The following is a 17,191-nucleotide window of genomic DNA, read 5'->3' as shown; positions in this document are numbered from 1 at the left end:
GTTGTGGCGCGAGGGCTTAGTTGCCCTGTGGCATGTGGGATCTCAGTTTCCTGAGCAGGGATCATACCCGAGTCTCCTGTATTGGAAGGTGCATTCTTTACCACTGGACCACTGGGGAAGTCCCTGAATATGTCATTTTTAAGTGAACAATTCAGTGGTATTTAGTACCTTTAAAATGTTGTGTAGCCACTATCTCTGTCTAGTTCTGAAACATTTTCATCACTTCAAAATAAAACGCCATACCCATTAAGTAGTTACTTGCCATTTGCTCCCTTTGCTAGCCCCCATGAACCATCAGTCTGCTTTCTGCATTTATGGATTTATCTATTCTGGACATTTCATACAAATGGAATCATAAAACATGTGGCTTTTTTTTTTTTTTTTTGCTGTGCCTCGCAGCTTGTGGGATCTTAGTTCTCCAACCAGGGATTGAACCCGGGCCCTTGGCAGTGAGAATGTGGTGTCCTAACCACTGGACCACCAGGGAATTCCTAACATGTGGCCCTTTGTGTCTGATTTCTATCTCTTACCATCATGTTTTTGAAGTTCATCCACATTGTAGTATGTATCAGTACTTCATATCTTTTTAATGACTGAATAGTATTCCACTCTGTGTATATATCCCAATTTGTTTATCCAGCTGTTCATGGACATTGGGTTATTTCCATCTTTTGACTTTTAAATAGTGATGCTATTTGTGTACAAGTACTTGTGTGAGTGCCTGTTTTCAGTTCTTTTGGGTATATATATAGGAGTGGAATTGCTGAGTCATATGGTAATTCTTTGTTTTACTTTTTGAGAAACAACCAAACCATTTTTTATAGCAGCTGGACCATTTTAAATTACCACTAGCAGTGTTTGAGTGTTCTATTTCTTCATATCCTTGCCAATACTTATTTTACTTCCTCCCCACCCTGCTCTTTAAAATACAGCCATTGCTGTTGGTGTCTAGTGATATCTAATTGTGGTTTTGATTTCCATTTCCTAAAGGCTAATGATATTGAGGCTAATGATACATCTTTTCATGTACTTGTTTCATTTGTGTAACTATGCAGAAATGTCTATTTTTCAAATGGGTTTTTGTCTTTTGGTTGTAAACATTCTTTATATATTCTGGATACTATACTGTAAGTATATACATATACTTGACAGATATATGGTTTGCAAATATTTTCTCCCATTCTGTAAGCTGTTTTTTCACATTCTTGATAATGTCCTTTCTTGCATAAAAGCTTTTCATTTTGAGGAAATCCAATTTATCTTTTGTTGTTGTTGCTCATAATTCCTTCATTTTTGAAGGATAGTTTTGCTGGATATAGAATTCTTGGTTGACAGTATTTCTTTCAGCACTTTGAATATTTCATACCACCGCCTCCTGGTTTTTATGGTTTCTGATGAGAAATCAACTGTTATCTTTATTGAAGATCCCTTTGTATGGGACCTGTTGCTTTGCTGCTTTCAGGATTTTTTCTTTGTCTTAGACAGTTGGATAATGATGTGTCTAGGTGTGGCTCTCTTTAACTTTATCCTACTTGGTATTTGTTGATCAACTTGTATGTGTACATCGATGTCTTTCTTCAAATTTGGGAAGTTTTTGGCTATTATTTCTTCAAATATTCTTTCTGTCCCTTTCTCTTTTTTCTCTTCTTCTGGAACTCCCATTATGCATAGATTGGTACACTTGCTGGTTTCTCACAAGTCTTTAGACTTTTCATTTTTCTTCATTCTTTTCTCTTTTTGTTCACCAGACTGGATAATCTCAGTTGATGTATCTTTTTTTTTTTTTTTTTTTTGCGGTACATGGGCCTCTCTCACTGTTGTGGCCTCTCCCGTTGCGGAGCACAGGCTCCGGACGCACAGGCTTAGTGGCCATGGCTCACGGGCCCAGCCGCTCCGCGGCATGTGGGATCTTCCCGGACCGGGGCATGAACCCACGTCCCCTGCATCGGCAGGCAGGCTCTCAACCACTGTGCCACCAGGGAAGCCCTCATTTGATGTATCTTAAAGTTTCCTGATTCTTTTTTCTTCCTACTCACATCTGCTGTTCAGTCCCTTTAGTGAATTTTTCATTTCAGTTATTGTACTTTCCAACTCCAGAATTTCTGTTCGGTTCTTTTTTTATAATATCTGTCTTTTTATTGATATTCTCTATTTTGTAAGACATCATTTTCATTGACTGGGCTTCTTCAGGGACGGTGTGTAGCCTTTTTTCATATGTATGGGCCATGCTTCCTTCTTTCTTTGCAGGCCTTATAATTTTTTGTTGATATATGGACATTTTGAATATTATAATGTGGTTACTCAGGACAGCACTCTCTTCCCCCCCCCCCCAGCATTTGTTGTTGCTCTTTGTTGTAGTAGTTATTGTTTATTGACTCTTTTGAACTGATTTTGTAAAGTCTGCAGTCTGTTGTGTATAGCCACTAAAGTCTCTGTTCCATTAGCTTAGTGGTCAGCTAGTGATTGGACAGAGATTTCCTTAAATGCCACAAAAAGAAACAAAAACAATAACGAAAAACTCTCAGCCTTTGCAGGTTGGCTCTGTGTGTGTGTTAGGGCATGCTTTCAACACTCAACCAGGTTGTTTACAACCTGTGTCTTTGCCTTCATTTCCTGCTTGCACAGAGCCTGAAGGTCAGCTGGAAGTGAGAGTTTAGGGCCTTCTTGGTTCTTTCTTGAGCATGTGCACAGCCCTGGGCAAGTGCATGGCTTTTCAGGTCAGTAAGAATATGTGGGTGGTGTTTTTCCTTTTCTTTTCTTTTTTTTTTCGTTTATTGTGGAAACTTTTAAAAACCCTTGTATTTTGTCATTCCTCAGCCTTTTCTCCCAAGCTTTTTAGTTAGTCTGTTGTTTGCCTCAACTGCTTTCCATTTTCCCATACAGAGGCAACTAATACATTTGCCTGTAAATGTTTTTGACCAACACTCTCAGGTAGCTTCCTTAGCAACAAGAGAGTTCCAAGTTAGGTGAGATAAAGTCAAGCCTTTTGAGCCAGTCCTTTCAGTGATCCACCAGACAGATCAAAACTAACAACCATGATTCTTTGCAAATGAGGTGCCTTCTGCTTCCTCCATTAATGGTACATGCACCAGAAATTTGGGCTATTATTGTCAAGGTACCCTTGACCAAGGGGTGGGTTGGGGGTGGGGGGGTATGTTAAAACACCCCTTTTTTCTTACTGAGGCTCAGCTTTTTTTTCTTGTTAAGCATTCTCCTGGTTGCTGCAACTTTTAGTTAGTTTCCAGAGTCTGAGAAAATAGATGCTAACAGCTTTTGACAAGTTTTTTCATTGCTTTTATGTTGGGATGGACTTTTGGTGTTCCTTATTCTGCTTTTTTTGCTTACATCACCCTGTGTTTATATGATCCCATAGATTCTGATTCTGGATCAGGCTCAGATTCTGATCAAGAGAATGTTGCTTCTGGCAGTAATGCCTCTGGAAGTGAAAGTGATCAAGATGAAAGAGATGACTCAGGAAAACCAAGTAATAAGGAACTGTTTGGAGATGACAGTGAGGATGAGGGAGCTTCTCATCACAGTGGGAGTGATAATCACTCTGAAGGATCAGACAATAGATCAGAAGCTTCTGAGCGTTCTGACCATGAAGACAATGATCCCTCAGATGTAGATCAGCACAGTGGATCAGAAGCCCACAATGACGATGACGATGAAGGTCATAGATCAGATGGAGGGAGCCATCACTCAGAAGCGGAAGGTTCTGAAAAAGCACATTCAGATGATGAAAAATGGTGCAGAGAAGATAAAAGTGACCAGTCAGATGATGAAAAGATACAAAATTCTGATGATGAGGAGAGGGCACAAGGATCTGATGAAGATAAACTGCAGAATTCTGATGACGATGAGAAAATGCAGAACACAGATGATGAGGAGAGGCCTCAGCTTTCAGATGATGAGAGACAACAACTGTCTGAGGAGGAGAAGGCTAATTCTGATGATGAACGGCCAGCAGCTTCTGATAATGATGACGAGAAACAGAATTCTGATGATGAAGAGCGGCCACAGATGTCTGATGAGGAGAAAATGCAAAATTCTGATGACGAAAGGCCACAGGCCTCGGATGAAGAACACAGGCATTCAGATGATGAAGAGGAACAAGACCATAAGTCAGGTAATACATTTATGAGAACCATAATGGTTTAGTAGAAGCGTTCAGGTACAGCAGGGGCTCATTTATTCTTTTCACGTTCCTACTTTTAGTACCCTGTTTTTTCTCTTCTGTCCCTCCATTTAGCCTTTTTTAACTCTATACATTTTGCCTTTAAACATTTTCCTAATCCATGTATTATTTCTCTCTATTCCCCTTCCATTTAATATATGATAGATCAGGAAGAAAAAAATTTAAAGAGGAAAGTCTTAGAGAAAGATGTATAGTGCTAAAGTAGCTAGATATCAAATAGTTAGTTCCATTTTTGTGGGTAACTAAGAGCACGCCTCAGGTGAGAAGAGATTTGCCTGGGTGAAAAAACCCAATACCATTGAACCTCCCCCATAGGGTAACTATAATGAGGTGTGAACACCAGGTTCCAGCTCAGTTTATTTGAGATCCAAAATTTCATCCTCCAGAGGTAATCAGGCTCCAAGGAGTTTGCTCAAACTAATCAAATTCACAGGAAACTATAAAAATTGAATTGCAAAATTGTTTGTTTCAAGAGCATCAATTATTTCTCTCTTATCATTGTATCCTTTCCTTTGGGGGAAAATCTACATTGGATGCCAAATTATAACAATCAGGAGGTGACCTGGGGAGCATAATATCCAGAAAGTGAAAACACGGCTGGATGATCTCAATGAGCTATGATAGCTTGACATATGTGTCCTCATCCTGGGGAGATGTGCTTGGATCAGAACATTCATTCCCTAAAGACAGCAGGAAACACAGAGCTGAACTTTGGCTTTTGGACCCTGTTTTATAATAGTCATTTACACTGTTCTCCTGAAGTTAACACGTTCTCATGTAGAATATTAAAACAATTAGCCATCTTCTTTTTTTGTATTATATAAAAGTCACTTTGATTAGGTTGGAAGTCTTCCTGAAGTAATTAATATCTGGATTGCTTCATTTTTATAAATGATTGATTATAATTACATATTGATCCTGTCTTCTTAACAGCTGCAGTATGGAGAGAGGGGGTCTTTTCCCCTGTAATACATACCTCAGGATAGCATTCAACACCACATTTTAGCATTATTTAGGAGAGGAGATCAGAAAATTTCCAGAGATGGATATAGGTCTATATAGACTATAGGACTGCAGTAAGTACTCAGTAACTAGTTCTGGGTAGAGTTATTTGTACTGTTACCAAAATCATTAAGGCTCATGCACTACTTCCCAAATACTAGCAGGCTAATATAAAACTAGGGTCATATTAGGAATCTTGTAGCTGGTCATTCTGCTTAATTCTTAACTAGTTCTACAATGGTTCTTTTTTTTTTTTTTTTAACATCTTTATTGGAGTAGAATTGCTTTACAAAGATGTGTTAGTTTCTGCTTTATAACAAAGTGAATCAGCTATACATATACATATATCCCCATATCTCTTCCTTCTTGTGTCTCCCTCCCTCCCACCCTCTCTATCCCACCCCTCTAGGTGGTCACAAAGCACCTAGCTGATCTCCCTGTGCTATGCGGCTGCTTCCCACTAGCTATTGGGTTTACATTTGGTAGTGTATATATATTCATGCCACTCTCTCACTTTGTCCCAGCTTACCCTTCCCCCTCCCCGTGTCCTCAAGCCCATTCTCTAGTAGGTCTGCATCTTTATTCCCATCCTGCCCCTAGGTTCTTCATGACCATTTTTTTTTTTTTTTTAGATTCCATATATATGTGTTAGCATACGGTATTTGTTTTTCTCTTTCTGACTTATTTCACTCTGTATGACAGAATCTAGGTCCATCCACCTCACTACAAATAACTCAATTTCGTTTCTTTTTATGGCTGAGTAATATTCCATTGTACATATGTGTCACATCTTCTTTATTATAGTGGTTCATGTTTGAAGTTTACAATTAGGTAAATAATTGTACCATCCAGATATATTTGTCTCTTCCATTGCAATATTTTTACCTCTTTTTTTTTCTTCTGTAATGAGTGGTATATAAATTTAATTATAAGTTTCAGTACTGCTTTTTGCATTCTCCCAAGTTTTTCTGCTTACAGAAACCAATGTTCCTTTTATTAATTTTATTTTAAAATTTACTGTAGTAAGTTGATTTTTGTGTGTGTATGTACAGTTCTGTTAGTGTCAATGCATGTATAGATTTGTGTAACCACCACCACAGTCAAGATACAGAATAGTTCTGTCACCCTAGAAAACTCCCTCATTCTGTACCTTCTGTAGTTATATACTTCCCCACCTGTGACCCTTGACAACTACTGCTCTGTTCTGTCACTGTAGTTTTGTCTTTTTGAGAATGTCATCATATAAATGGAATCATACAGTATGTAACCTTTTCTCTTTCACTTAGTGTAATGCATTTGAGACTTACCCGAATCGTTGCATGTATCAGTAGTTCATTCTTACTTATTACTGAGTAGTTTTCCATTGTATGGGTGTACCACAGTTTGTTTATCCCTAATGTTGCTTTTATTTATTTATTTATTTTCCTAATGTTGCTTTTAAAACACAAAATTCTAAGTAATGATATGACTGTGATTATGCAGATCTTCTGATTCTCCTCTTACAGAATCTGCAAGAGGCAGTGATAGTGAAGATGAAGTTTTACGAATGAAACGCAAGAATGCAATTGCATCTGATTCAGAAGCGGATAGTGACACTGAGGTACCAAAAGGTACTCAAATTACTTCTTTTATATATCTGTATTTCCATCCCTCTCTCTGCATTTAGCTGTAGTGCATTCCCAACCCTGGGCACTGGCCCCAGACTGCAAGACGCACAGAAGAGAGTGTGGGTACATTTAGTGTACACAGGCAAGTTGTACAGATATTAGAAACTGCTTGCACTTAATTAGTTGAAGAACCTGCTTCATTTATAGTCAGAGTGAATCTGCTGTTATGGGCTGAGGCTTTGGTTGAGGTGGAGATGGCAATGTCCATTCTTTGGTTTGAATAATGACAGTTGCAGCACAGCTTGTTAGCTTGTTCTTTTTTTTTTTTTTTTTTTTTTTTTTTTAGTAAATTTATTTATTTTTGGCTGTGTTGGGTCTTCGTTGCTGCATGCAGGCTTTCTCTGGTTGTGGTGAGCAGGGGCTACTCTTCGTTGCGGTGCGTGGGCTTTTCATTGTGGTGGCTCCTCTTGTTGCAGAGCACAGGCTCGAGGCACGCGGGCTTCAGTAGTTGTGGCTCACAGGCTCTAGAGCGCAGGTTCAGTAGTTGTGGCACACGGGCTTAGTTGCTCTGCGGTATGTGTGATCTTCCCGGACCAGGGCTCGAACCCGTGTCCCCTGCATTGGCAGGTACATTCTTAAGCACTGCGCCACCAGGGAAGCCTGTTAGCTTGTTCTTAAGTTCTTAATAGGTTAATATCAGATGAAGAACCATATTCTTCAAGCTATGGTTTATTTATTTAAATTAATTAATTAATTTATTTTTGGCTGCATTGGGTCTTTCTTGCTGTGGGCAGGCTTTCTCTAGTTGCGGCGAGCGGGGGCTACTCTTCATTGCGGTGCGTGGGCTTTTCATTGCAGTGGCTTCTCTTGTTGCAGAGCTCGGGCTCTAGGTGCACGGGCTTCAGTAGTTGTGGCTCTCAGGCTCTAGAGCATAGGCTCAGTAGTTGTGGCGCATGGGCTTAGTTGCTCTGTGGCATGTGGGATCTTCCCGGACCAGGGATTGAACCTGTGTCCCCTGCACTGGCAGGCGGATTCTTAACCACTGCACCACCAGGGAAGTCCCCAAGCTCTGGTTTAGATGAAGAGTTTATAAAACCCCAGTGTTAGGTAATGTGGGTTTGTTGTAAGGTTAAAAGATCTACCTGTTCATCTCTTCATGTGACTACATTTCAAATGGCTAATTACTATACAGTAAAGATAAGATGTTAGTATAAAAGTTACAGCAAACATAAGTTTGATATGCACAACCATTTTGTGCTGAATGGTAATTAGGCATTAATGTTAAATAGTTTATATAAATTGTCACAAGTAACAGTATAACTAAAGGAAACATTTAGAGAGTCAACTAGAGAGAAAAGGAGAGAGCTGGACAGAACAAGCTCTGGGGTTTACTTAAAGATCTTTAGATCTATGTACATGGACTTCGGAATCAGATGATCCAAGTTAGAATCTTTGTGGTTCTTTGCACTTTCTAACTATATGATTTTGGTCAAATTAATTACTTACTACCCTTAAATTTTCTGATCTGTAAGAAGGAGGTGATGCTAACCACGTAACAGCATTGTTGTGAGAATTAGATATATTAATTATTTTATCTGTTTACAGTTATTTATTGAGAATCTGCTTTGTACTAGTACCATTCTGTGCGCTCAGAATGTAGCAATAATCAAAACAGATAAAGACTGCTCCCTTGTAGAACCCATATTCTGGTGGGGTCAGTGTAAGGTAGGGAGAATAATAGCACAATAAGTAAATGAAATGTTAGATGGTGATAAGACCTAAGAAGAAAATAATCAAGTGGGGACGTGTGAGTGTTGCTGGATGGAGTTGTAGTTTTGGTGATTTTATCATATAGATAAACTTTTCAATACTTGTGACCTTCCTCCTTCCTCCTCTTTTTTAAAAAAAAAAATTTTTTTTTTAGAGCAGTTTAAGGTTTGCAGCAAAACTGAGGGCAAGAGATTGCTCATATATGCCCTGCCCCCACTCATGCATAGCTTGCCCCACTATCAACGTCCTCCACCAGAATGGTACATTTGTTACAATTGATGAACCTACAATGACATATTGTAATCACCCAAAACCCATAGTTTACATTACGGTTCACTTCTTGGTATTGTACATTCTATGGGTTTGGAAAAATGTATGACATGGATCCACCATCTTCATGTCATACAGAATAGTTTCACTGTCCTAAAATTCTCCGTGCTCTGCCTGTTCATCCCTCCCTCCTGCCTAACCTCTGGCAACCAATGATCTTTTTACTGTCTCCATAGTTTTGCCTTTTCCAGAATGTCATAGTTGGAATCATATAGTAAGTAGCCTTTTTAGATTGGCTTCTTTCACTTAGTAATATGTATTTAAGTGTCCTCCATGTCGTTCATGATTTTACAGCTCATTTATTTTTAGCACTGAGTAATGTAGGCATACCTTGTAATATAGCACTTCAGTTTATTGTGCGTCTCAGATACTGTGTCCTTTGCAAATTGAAGGTTTGTGATAACTGTGCATTGAGCAAGTCTGTTGACGCCATTTTTCTAACAGCTTTTGCTTATGTCATATCTCTGTGTCACATTTTGATAATTCTTGTGATATTTCAAACCCTCCACCAGCAAAAAGATTATGATCACTGAAGGCTCAGATGATGGTTAGCATTTTTTAGCAATAAAATATTTCATAATTTTTAAATAATTTTAAAATTTAAAGTGTTTTAAAATTAAGATGTGTGCATTTTTTTAGACGTAATGCATTTGCACACCTAATAGACTACTGCATAGTGTAAATACAACTTTTATATGCCTTGGGAAACCAAAAATTTCATGTGACTTACTTTATTGCAATATTCACTTTATTGTGGTGGTCTGGAACCAAACCCAAGATGTCTCCGAGGTGTTCCTGTATTCCATTGTCTGGAAGTACCAGTTTATCCATTCACCTACTGAAGAACATCTTGGTTGCTTCTGAGTTTTGGCAGTTATGAGTAAAGCTGCTATAAACATTCGTGTGCAAGTTTTCGTGTGGATGTAAATTTGCAGATCCTTTGGGCAGATACCAAGGAGCACAATTTCTGGGGCATGTGGTAAGAGTATGTTTAGTTTGGTAAGAAACTGCCAGACTGTCCTCCAAAGTGGGTGTACCATTTTGCATCCCCACCATCAGTGAATGAGAGTTCCTGTTGCTCCACATTTTTGTCAGCATTTGGTGTTGTCAGGGTTCTGAATTTTGGCCATTCTAATAGGTTGCCTCTTCTTCTTTTTTTTTTTTTTTGTTGCCTCTTCTTTTTCAGTGATCGGTCCTTCACCTTGTCTCAGTAACTCACTCCCATGGTTTTATCCTAGATCATGTCATTACCAATAATCATAACTCTTTTATAACCCCAATTTCAAGCAGTCTTCTTTTTGACTGCCCTCCTATCTTCCTGTCACCTCCTCTACTACCCCACCTTGATTTATTGATTTATTACAGATGGTTGTTGATGTTGTTGTTTTGCCTATACCTGGGTGAAGTTCTGCTTGAGAGGAGGGGGACCTGGGTAGACATGGACCTGTAATTTTAAAACTTGAGGGACTCTATAGAGAATAGGCCTGTGTAGAGTGCTTAAGCCCCAAATTTGAGTATCTAGATTGTAGGAGGATATTTTTGGGCTCCTGGGGAATAGAGGAAAGTGGAAGAACAAGGATGCTGTGAGTGAAGGGAGAAAGGAGTGCCTCCTGTGCAGCTTTGCCCTTCACTGGATTTGCCCCCTTCCCTCTCCACAGACATTCTTGTCAGATCTTTGAGAGCCAGGCTCAGGGTTGTGTTTGAGTGGTTTCTGGGTGCTTGGTCTAGAAACCTTGGGAATATGTTGAAGTGATAGCTTTGAAGAATCATTGTTATAGATATTAATACTAAGCATTTTTTTCTCCTATATGGAAGATAATAGTGGAACCATGGATCTCTTTGGAGGTGCAGATGATATATCTTCAGGGAGTGATGGGGAAGATAAACCACCCACTCCAGGACAGCCTGTTGTAAGTAGAATTACCAGTGAGAATTGGAGGAGGGTATTAAATCTGTCTTCTATGCTGGGAAGAGGAAGTTGATAAATGAATTGCAGTGTGAAAATACAACAGACAGATGACATTCTCAGTTAATTAGGGAACACTTGGTTATAAGGAGGATTAGAAATAACTGCCATGGCACATCCATCCACGGAATACTACTGAGCAACGAAAAGGATTTAACTATTGATATACGTTAGCAACTTGGATGAAGTTCCAGGGAATTACGCTGAGTGAGAAAAAGCCAGTCCCAAAAGGTTACATACTGTATGAATTCACTTATATAACATTCTTGAAATGACAGAATTGTAGAAATGGAGAAGAGATTAATGGAGATTAAGGAGGGATGAGGGCAAGAGGGAAGTGGATGTGGCTGTAAAAGGGCAGCATGAATCTTTGTGGTGATGGAAATGTCCTGTGTCTGCCTGTATCAGGGTCAGTCTCCTGGTTGTGATATTGCACTATAGTTTTGCAAGATGTTATCACTGGGAAAAAATGGATAAGAAAAAGAAAGAAAGAAAGAAAGAAAAAGAACTGCCCAGCATGAGGTTAGCGCCGTACCTTAAGAGACTACTAGACTGCAAGGACCTGTGAATTGAGAACCATTGGTTTAAATGTTTTTTGTGTTTTGTTGATAATCTTCTCTGATTTTAATTGATAGAGTGACTTCATATTGAAGTGCTGATTAATTTCACACTTCTATCAGTGAATATGTGGAAGGTAGATTTATCACAAAAGAGATATTTTCTTATATTGATGCCTTCAAACAGATCTTGTTTTGCATGAGGTTTTTGGGGAGTTGGTTGGTAGGGATGGATGTTAACCCTAAAGTCATGTCTCATTATACTTCTTATCTGCCTAAGCAATTAAAGTGTGGAAGTTGAGCTAGACCACCTCTAAGGTCCCATCAAGATCTAAAATTCTGTGACTCTTTCACTAGGATGAAAATGGATTGCCTCAGGATCAACAGGAGGAGGAGCCAATTCCTGAGACCAGAATAGAAGTAGAAATACCCAAAGTAAACACTGATTTAGGAAATGACTTGTATTTTGTTAAGCTGCCCAACTTTCTCAGTGTAGAGCCCAGGTAAGGGGATCAGTTAATAGTGTTTTTTAATGTTGGATAGAGATATGTAGAATGTTGATATTTTTCTTATTTTGTATGAGTTGACTAATCACAAAATGGAAAACTGGTTATGTAGCTCTGAAAAAATAAATCAAGTATATACTGTGATAGAAAAAGTATGGACTATTGGTAAAGGAGACTTTTAATGCTTGTAATTGTTTTTAGCAGTCTGGTATTTCTTATGAATTAACAGACACCACAAGTCTTTGGTTGTTTCTGACTAATGGATCCCTGAAAAAGCTGGAACTGAGAGTGGTGAAGTTTGCTAGAGAAGCTGCCAACGTCTACTGTAGCAGTCATTGTGGATCTAGAAAAACTAATGGTTTTGGACGGTTAAACAGTGTTGATGGGTATTATTCACTAAGTAACATGCAAGCTCTTGTGTAATTTAAAATTTTTTCCCTAAGCAAAATGATGTGGAAAGCTAGAGTATGTGTGGTCTACTCTTCGGAAGACATATAAGAATAAAGAATAGTTTGAATATTTAGCCTTGCTTGCACTTTATTTCAAGCAATATGTATTAACACCAAATTTCAAGAAGGTACAGTAATTTGAATGCTTCCTTATAGTTGACCATTATGATTTTTAATTATTGTGATTTTTTAGAGTTGCATTATATAACAGTAATGATATTTCTTACAAAATGTGATTAATAGTTTATTTTAAAAACAATTTGTAGACCTTTTGATCCTCAATATTATGAAGATGAATTTGAAGATGAGGAAATGCTGGATGAAGAAGGTAGAACCAGGTTAAAATTAAAGGTACTATTCTGTGCTTTTTTTTTCTTTTATAAAGTAAAACCTGGGAATATTAACTTGGGACTTGAGCTTTTGAAAATGATTTTTTATGTTTCTTGTTTTATCAACAAACAAATTATCTACCTTTTCAGAATATCTTTAGAAAGAAAATACGTAGCTTTTTCTCTGTATAAGGTGTCACTTTTCTGTTACTTTTCTCAGTGTTAAACTTTTTTGATGCTTTAAAAAAGTTATTAGCTACTTTCTTCAGAATAAGTTGTACTGGGGTTTGGTGTTTAGAGCAGCTATCGCCATACGTACTGTGGGTTAAGTTCTAACAAATTCCTGCAAGGGGAATTTCTTTAGGCTCTTTGATCTATGGATAAACAAATCAGATACAAAAGGAGAATTTATCTCTAGTACCTAACACTTTACCATATGGCTGTCTTTGTATTCTTCCGATTGTTCTTGTTCACTATTAGAAGAGATTTTTATTGTACTAAATTCCTAATGCTTCTCTTTGATACCTTGTACTATCTGGTTACCTCTATCCAAGGACGGCCTCTAATCTTCCTTTAATCAAGGAGGATGTAAGTTTAAGCAGATGCTTTAGAGCTGAGTTGTAGCAAAGAACAAGGAGCAGTTGGGACTTCCCTGGTGGGGCAGTGATTAAGAATCTGCCTGAGAATGCAGGGGAAATGGGTTCGATCCCTGGTCTGGGAGGATCCCACATGACGTGGAGCAACTAAGCCTGTGCGCCACAACTACTGAGCCTGCGCTTTAGAGCCCTTGAGCCACAACTACTGAGCCCACGTGCCACAACTACTGAAGCCCACACACCTAGAGCCCATGCTCTGCACCAAGAGAAGCCACCGCAATGAGAAGCTCACGCACTGCAATGAAGAGTAGCCCCAGCTTGCCGCACTAGAGAAAGCCCGTGTGCAGCAACGGAGACCCAATGCAGCCAAACATAGATAAATAAATTAATTAATTAAAAAACAAAAAACAGGAACCAGTTGAACTCATGATACTGAAATTGGAGCTATGCATTTAAAATTCTTAAATCTGAAGGATTTCCTGTAAATACTTTTTTTTTTTTCCTGGTGGATGTTGTACATGGTGTTAAAATATTAAGAAGTGGCAGTCTGGCATTCTTTGAATTCAGGGGCTGAAATTTTAGAGTAATTCCGTATCTTCAAGTGTGATAGATCCACAAGCACCTAAAGAACCTTGATATATGATGGTTTCCCTAAAATCCATGGGCTTCCAAAGCTTTTCAGTGAAATGTCATTACTCCTCCCTCTTAATGGAAATGCAAATCAAATGAAAAAATGGAGATAAACAGGCGCCATTAACTTGGTCAAGGTCAGACAATTAATAAGAATAGTACTTAGACTGTTTCTGAGGTTTTGCTGTTCTTCCCCTTGCTTCCCCTCCCCAAACCCCACCCTGGTCTCCATTAGGTTATCTCTTAATATCTTTCCTCAGAACATGTGTATCTGTTGATTTAGGCTGAGCACTGTGAATTTTTCAAGCCTGTTTTAGTACCTCTGGCATTATTCTGTTGCCTTTCTTTCTCACCATTTATATAAATTAATGTGATCGTGCCTTATTTGTGTACTTTTTATTGATTTTTGCATTTTCCCCTCACGTTCTGTCATGATACATCAGCAAGTGTCAATGTATCTGTATTTTAAGACCATGTAAATCAGACTGTAGTGTAGGCATCAGAGTTTAGAAATAAGTAGTTTACTCTAAAACCTTGGTGCTTAGAGTACAAAATGTCAGTGTATAACAGACTTTTTTATTTTATTTTAAAAAATTTTATTTATTTTTTATACAGCAGGTTCTTATTAGTTATCTATTTTATACATATTAGTGTATATATGTCGTCAATCCCAATCTCCCAATTCATCCTCCCCTTCCACCCCGCCCCTATGCTTTCCCCCCTTGGTGTCCATATGTTTGTTCTCTACATCATTGTCTTTATTTACGCCTTGGAAACTGGTTCATCTGTACCATTTTTCTAGATTCCACATATATGTGTTAATACAATATATTTGTTTTTCTCTTTCTGACTTACTTCACTCTGTATGACAGTCTCTAGATTCATCCATGTCTCTACAAATGACCCATTTATGGCTGAGTAATATTCCATTGTATATATGTACCATTCGTCTTCTTTATCCATTCATCTGTTGATGGACATTTAGGTTCCTTCCATGACCTGGCTATTGTAAATAGTGCTGTAATGAACACTGGGGTGCATGTGTCTTTTTGAATTATGCTTTTCTCTTTTCCCAGTAGTGGGATTGCTGGGTCATATGGTAATTCTACTTTTAGTTTTTTAAGGAACTTCCATACTGTTCTCCATAGTGGCTGTATCAATTTACATTCCCACCAACAGTGCAAGAGAGTTCCCTTTTCTCCACACCCTGTCCAGCATTTGTTGTTTGTAGATTTTCTGATGATGCCCATTCTAACCAGTGTGAGGTGATACCTCACTGTAGTTTTGATTTGCATTTGTCTAATAATCTGTGATGTTGAGCAGCTTTTCATGTGCCTCTTGGCCATCTGTATGTCTTCTTTAGAGAAAGGTCTATTTAGGTCTTCTGCCCATTTTTTTGATTAGGTTGTTTGTTTTTTTAATATTGAGCTGTTTATATATTTTGGAGATTAATCCTTTGTCTGTTGATTCATTTGCAAATATTTTCTCCCATTCTGAGCGTTGTCTTTTCATCTTGTTTATAGTTTCCTTTGCTGTGCAAAAGCTTTTAAGTTTCATTAGGTCCCATTTGTTTATTTTTGTTTTTATTTCCATTTCTCTAGGAGGTGGGTCAAAAAGGATCTTGCTGTGATTTATGTCATAGAATGATCTGCATATGTTTTCCTCTAAGAGTTTTATAGTATCTGATCTTACATTTAGATCTCGAATCCATTTTGAGTTTATTTTTGTGTGTGGTGTTAGGGAGTGTTCTAATTTCATTCTTTTACATGTAGCTGTCCAGTTTCACCAGCACCACTTATTGAAGAGACTGTCTTTTCTCCATTGTATATCCTTGCCTCCTTTATCATAGATTAGTTGACCATAGGTGTGTGGATTTATCTCTGGGCTTTCTAACCTGTTCCATTGATCTATATTTCTGTTTTTGAGCCAGTACCATTTTGTCTTGATTACTGTAGCTTTGTAGTATAGTGTGAAGTCAGGGAGTCTGATTCCTCCAGCTCCGTTTTCTTCCCCTCAAGATTGCTTTGGCTATTCAGGGTGTTTTGTGTCTCCATACAAATTTTAATGTTTTTTGTTCTAGTTCTGTAAAAAATGCCATTGGTAATTTGATAGGGATTGCATTGAATCTGTAGATAGCTTTGGGTAGTATAGTCCTTTTCACAGTATTGATTCTTCCAGTCCAAGAACATGGTATATCTTCTTCATCTGTTTGGGTCATCTTTGATTTCTTTCATCAGTGTCTTATAGTTTTCTGAGTACAGGTCTTTTACCTCCTTAGGTAGGTTCATTCCTAGGTATTTTATTCTTTTTGTTGCAGTGGTGAATGGAATTGTTTCCTTAATTTCTCTTTCAGATCTTTCATTGTTAATGTATAGGAATGCAAGAGATTTCTGTGCATTAATTTTGTATCCTGCAACTTTACCAAATTCATTGATTAGCTCTAGTTGTTTTCTGGTGGCATCTTTAGGATTCTCTGTGTATAGTATCATGTCATCTGCAAACAGTGACAGTTTTACTTCTTTTCCAATTTGTATTCCTTTTATTTCTTTTTCTTCTCTCATTGCCATGGCTACCAAAACTGTGTTGAATAATAGTGACAAGAGTGGACATCCTTGTCTCGTTCCTGATCTTAGAGAAAATGCTTTCAGTTTTTCACCATTGAGAATGATGTTTGCTGTGGGTTTGTCATACATGGCCTTTATTATGTTGTGGTAGGTTCCCTACGTGCCCACTTTCTGAACAGTTTTTAGCATAAATGGGTGTTTAATTTTGTCAAAAGCTTTTTCTGCATCTATTGAGATGATCATATGGTTTTTCTTCTTCAGTTTGTGAATATGGTATATCACATTGGTTGATTTGCATATATTGAAGAATCCTTGCATCCCTGGGATAAATCCCACTTGATCATGGTGTATGATCCTTTTAATGTGTTGTTGGATTCTGTTTACTAGTATTTTGTTGAGGATTTTTGCATCTATATTCATCAGTGATATTGGTCTGTAATTTTCTTTTTTTGTAGTATCTTTGCTTTTGGTATCAGGGTTGGTGGCCTTGTAGAATGAGTTTGGGAGTGTTCCTTCCTCTGCAATTTTTTGGAAGAGTTTGAAAAGGATGGGTGTTAGCCCCTCTCTAAATGTTTGATAGAATTCACCTGTGAAGCCATCTGGTCCTGGACTTTGGTTTGTTGGAAGATTTTTAATCACAGTTTCAATTTCTGTGCTTGTGATTGGTCTGTTCATATTTTCTATTTC

General features: G+C 38.0%; 1 protein-coding gene across 1 annotated transcript in view; it reads left to right on the top strand.

Annotated features, from left to right (window-relative positions):
- The window catches only part of LEO1 (LEO1 homolog, Paf1/RNA polymerase II complex component), a 49,158-nt gene that overhangs the window by 9,839 nt on the left and 22,128 nt on the right, over window positions 1-17,191 (top strand). Inside the window, exons 2-6 of the mRNA XM_067747191.1 lie at window positions 3,374-4,129; window positions 6,706-6,810; window positions 10,723-10,817; window positions 11,788-11,933; window positions 12,652-12,736. Coding sequence (XP_067603292.1) covers window positions 3,374-4,129; window positions 6,706-6,810; window positions 10,723-10,817; window positions 11,788-11,933; window positions 12,652-12,736 — 1,187 coding nt within the window. The remainder of the gene's footprint in view (window positions 1-3,373; window positions 4,130-6,705; window positions 6,811-10,722; window positions 10,818-11,787; window positions 11,934-12,651; window positions 12,737-17,191) is intronic.

The sequence above is a fragment of the Pseudorca crassidens genome, chromosome 1, assembly GCF_039906515.1.
Source record: "Pseudorca crassidens isolate mPseCra1 chromosome 1, mPseCra1.hap1, whole genome shotgun sequence".
NCBI classification, from domain to species: Eukaryota; Metazoa; Chordata; class Mammalia; order Artiodactyla; family Delphinidae; genus Pseudorca; species Pseudorca crassidens.
The sequence above is the reverse complement of the archived record's forward strand: the minus strand, read 5'-3'. Positions and strand labels throughout refer to the sequence as shown.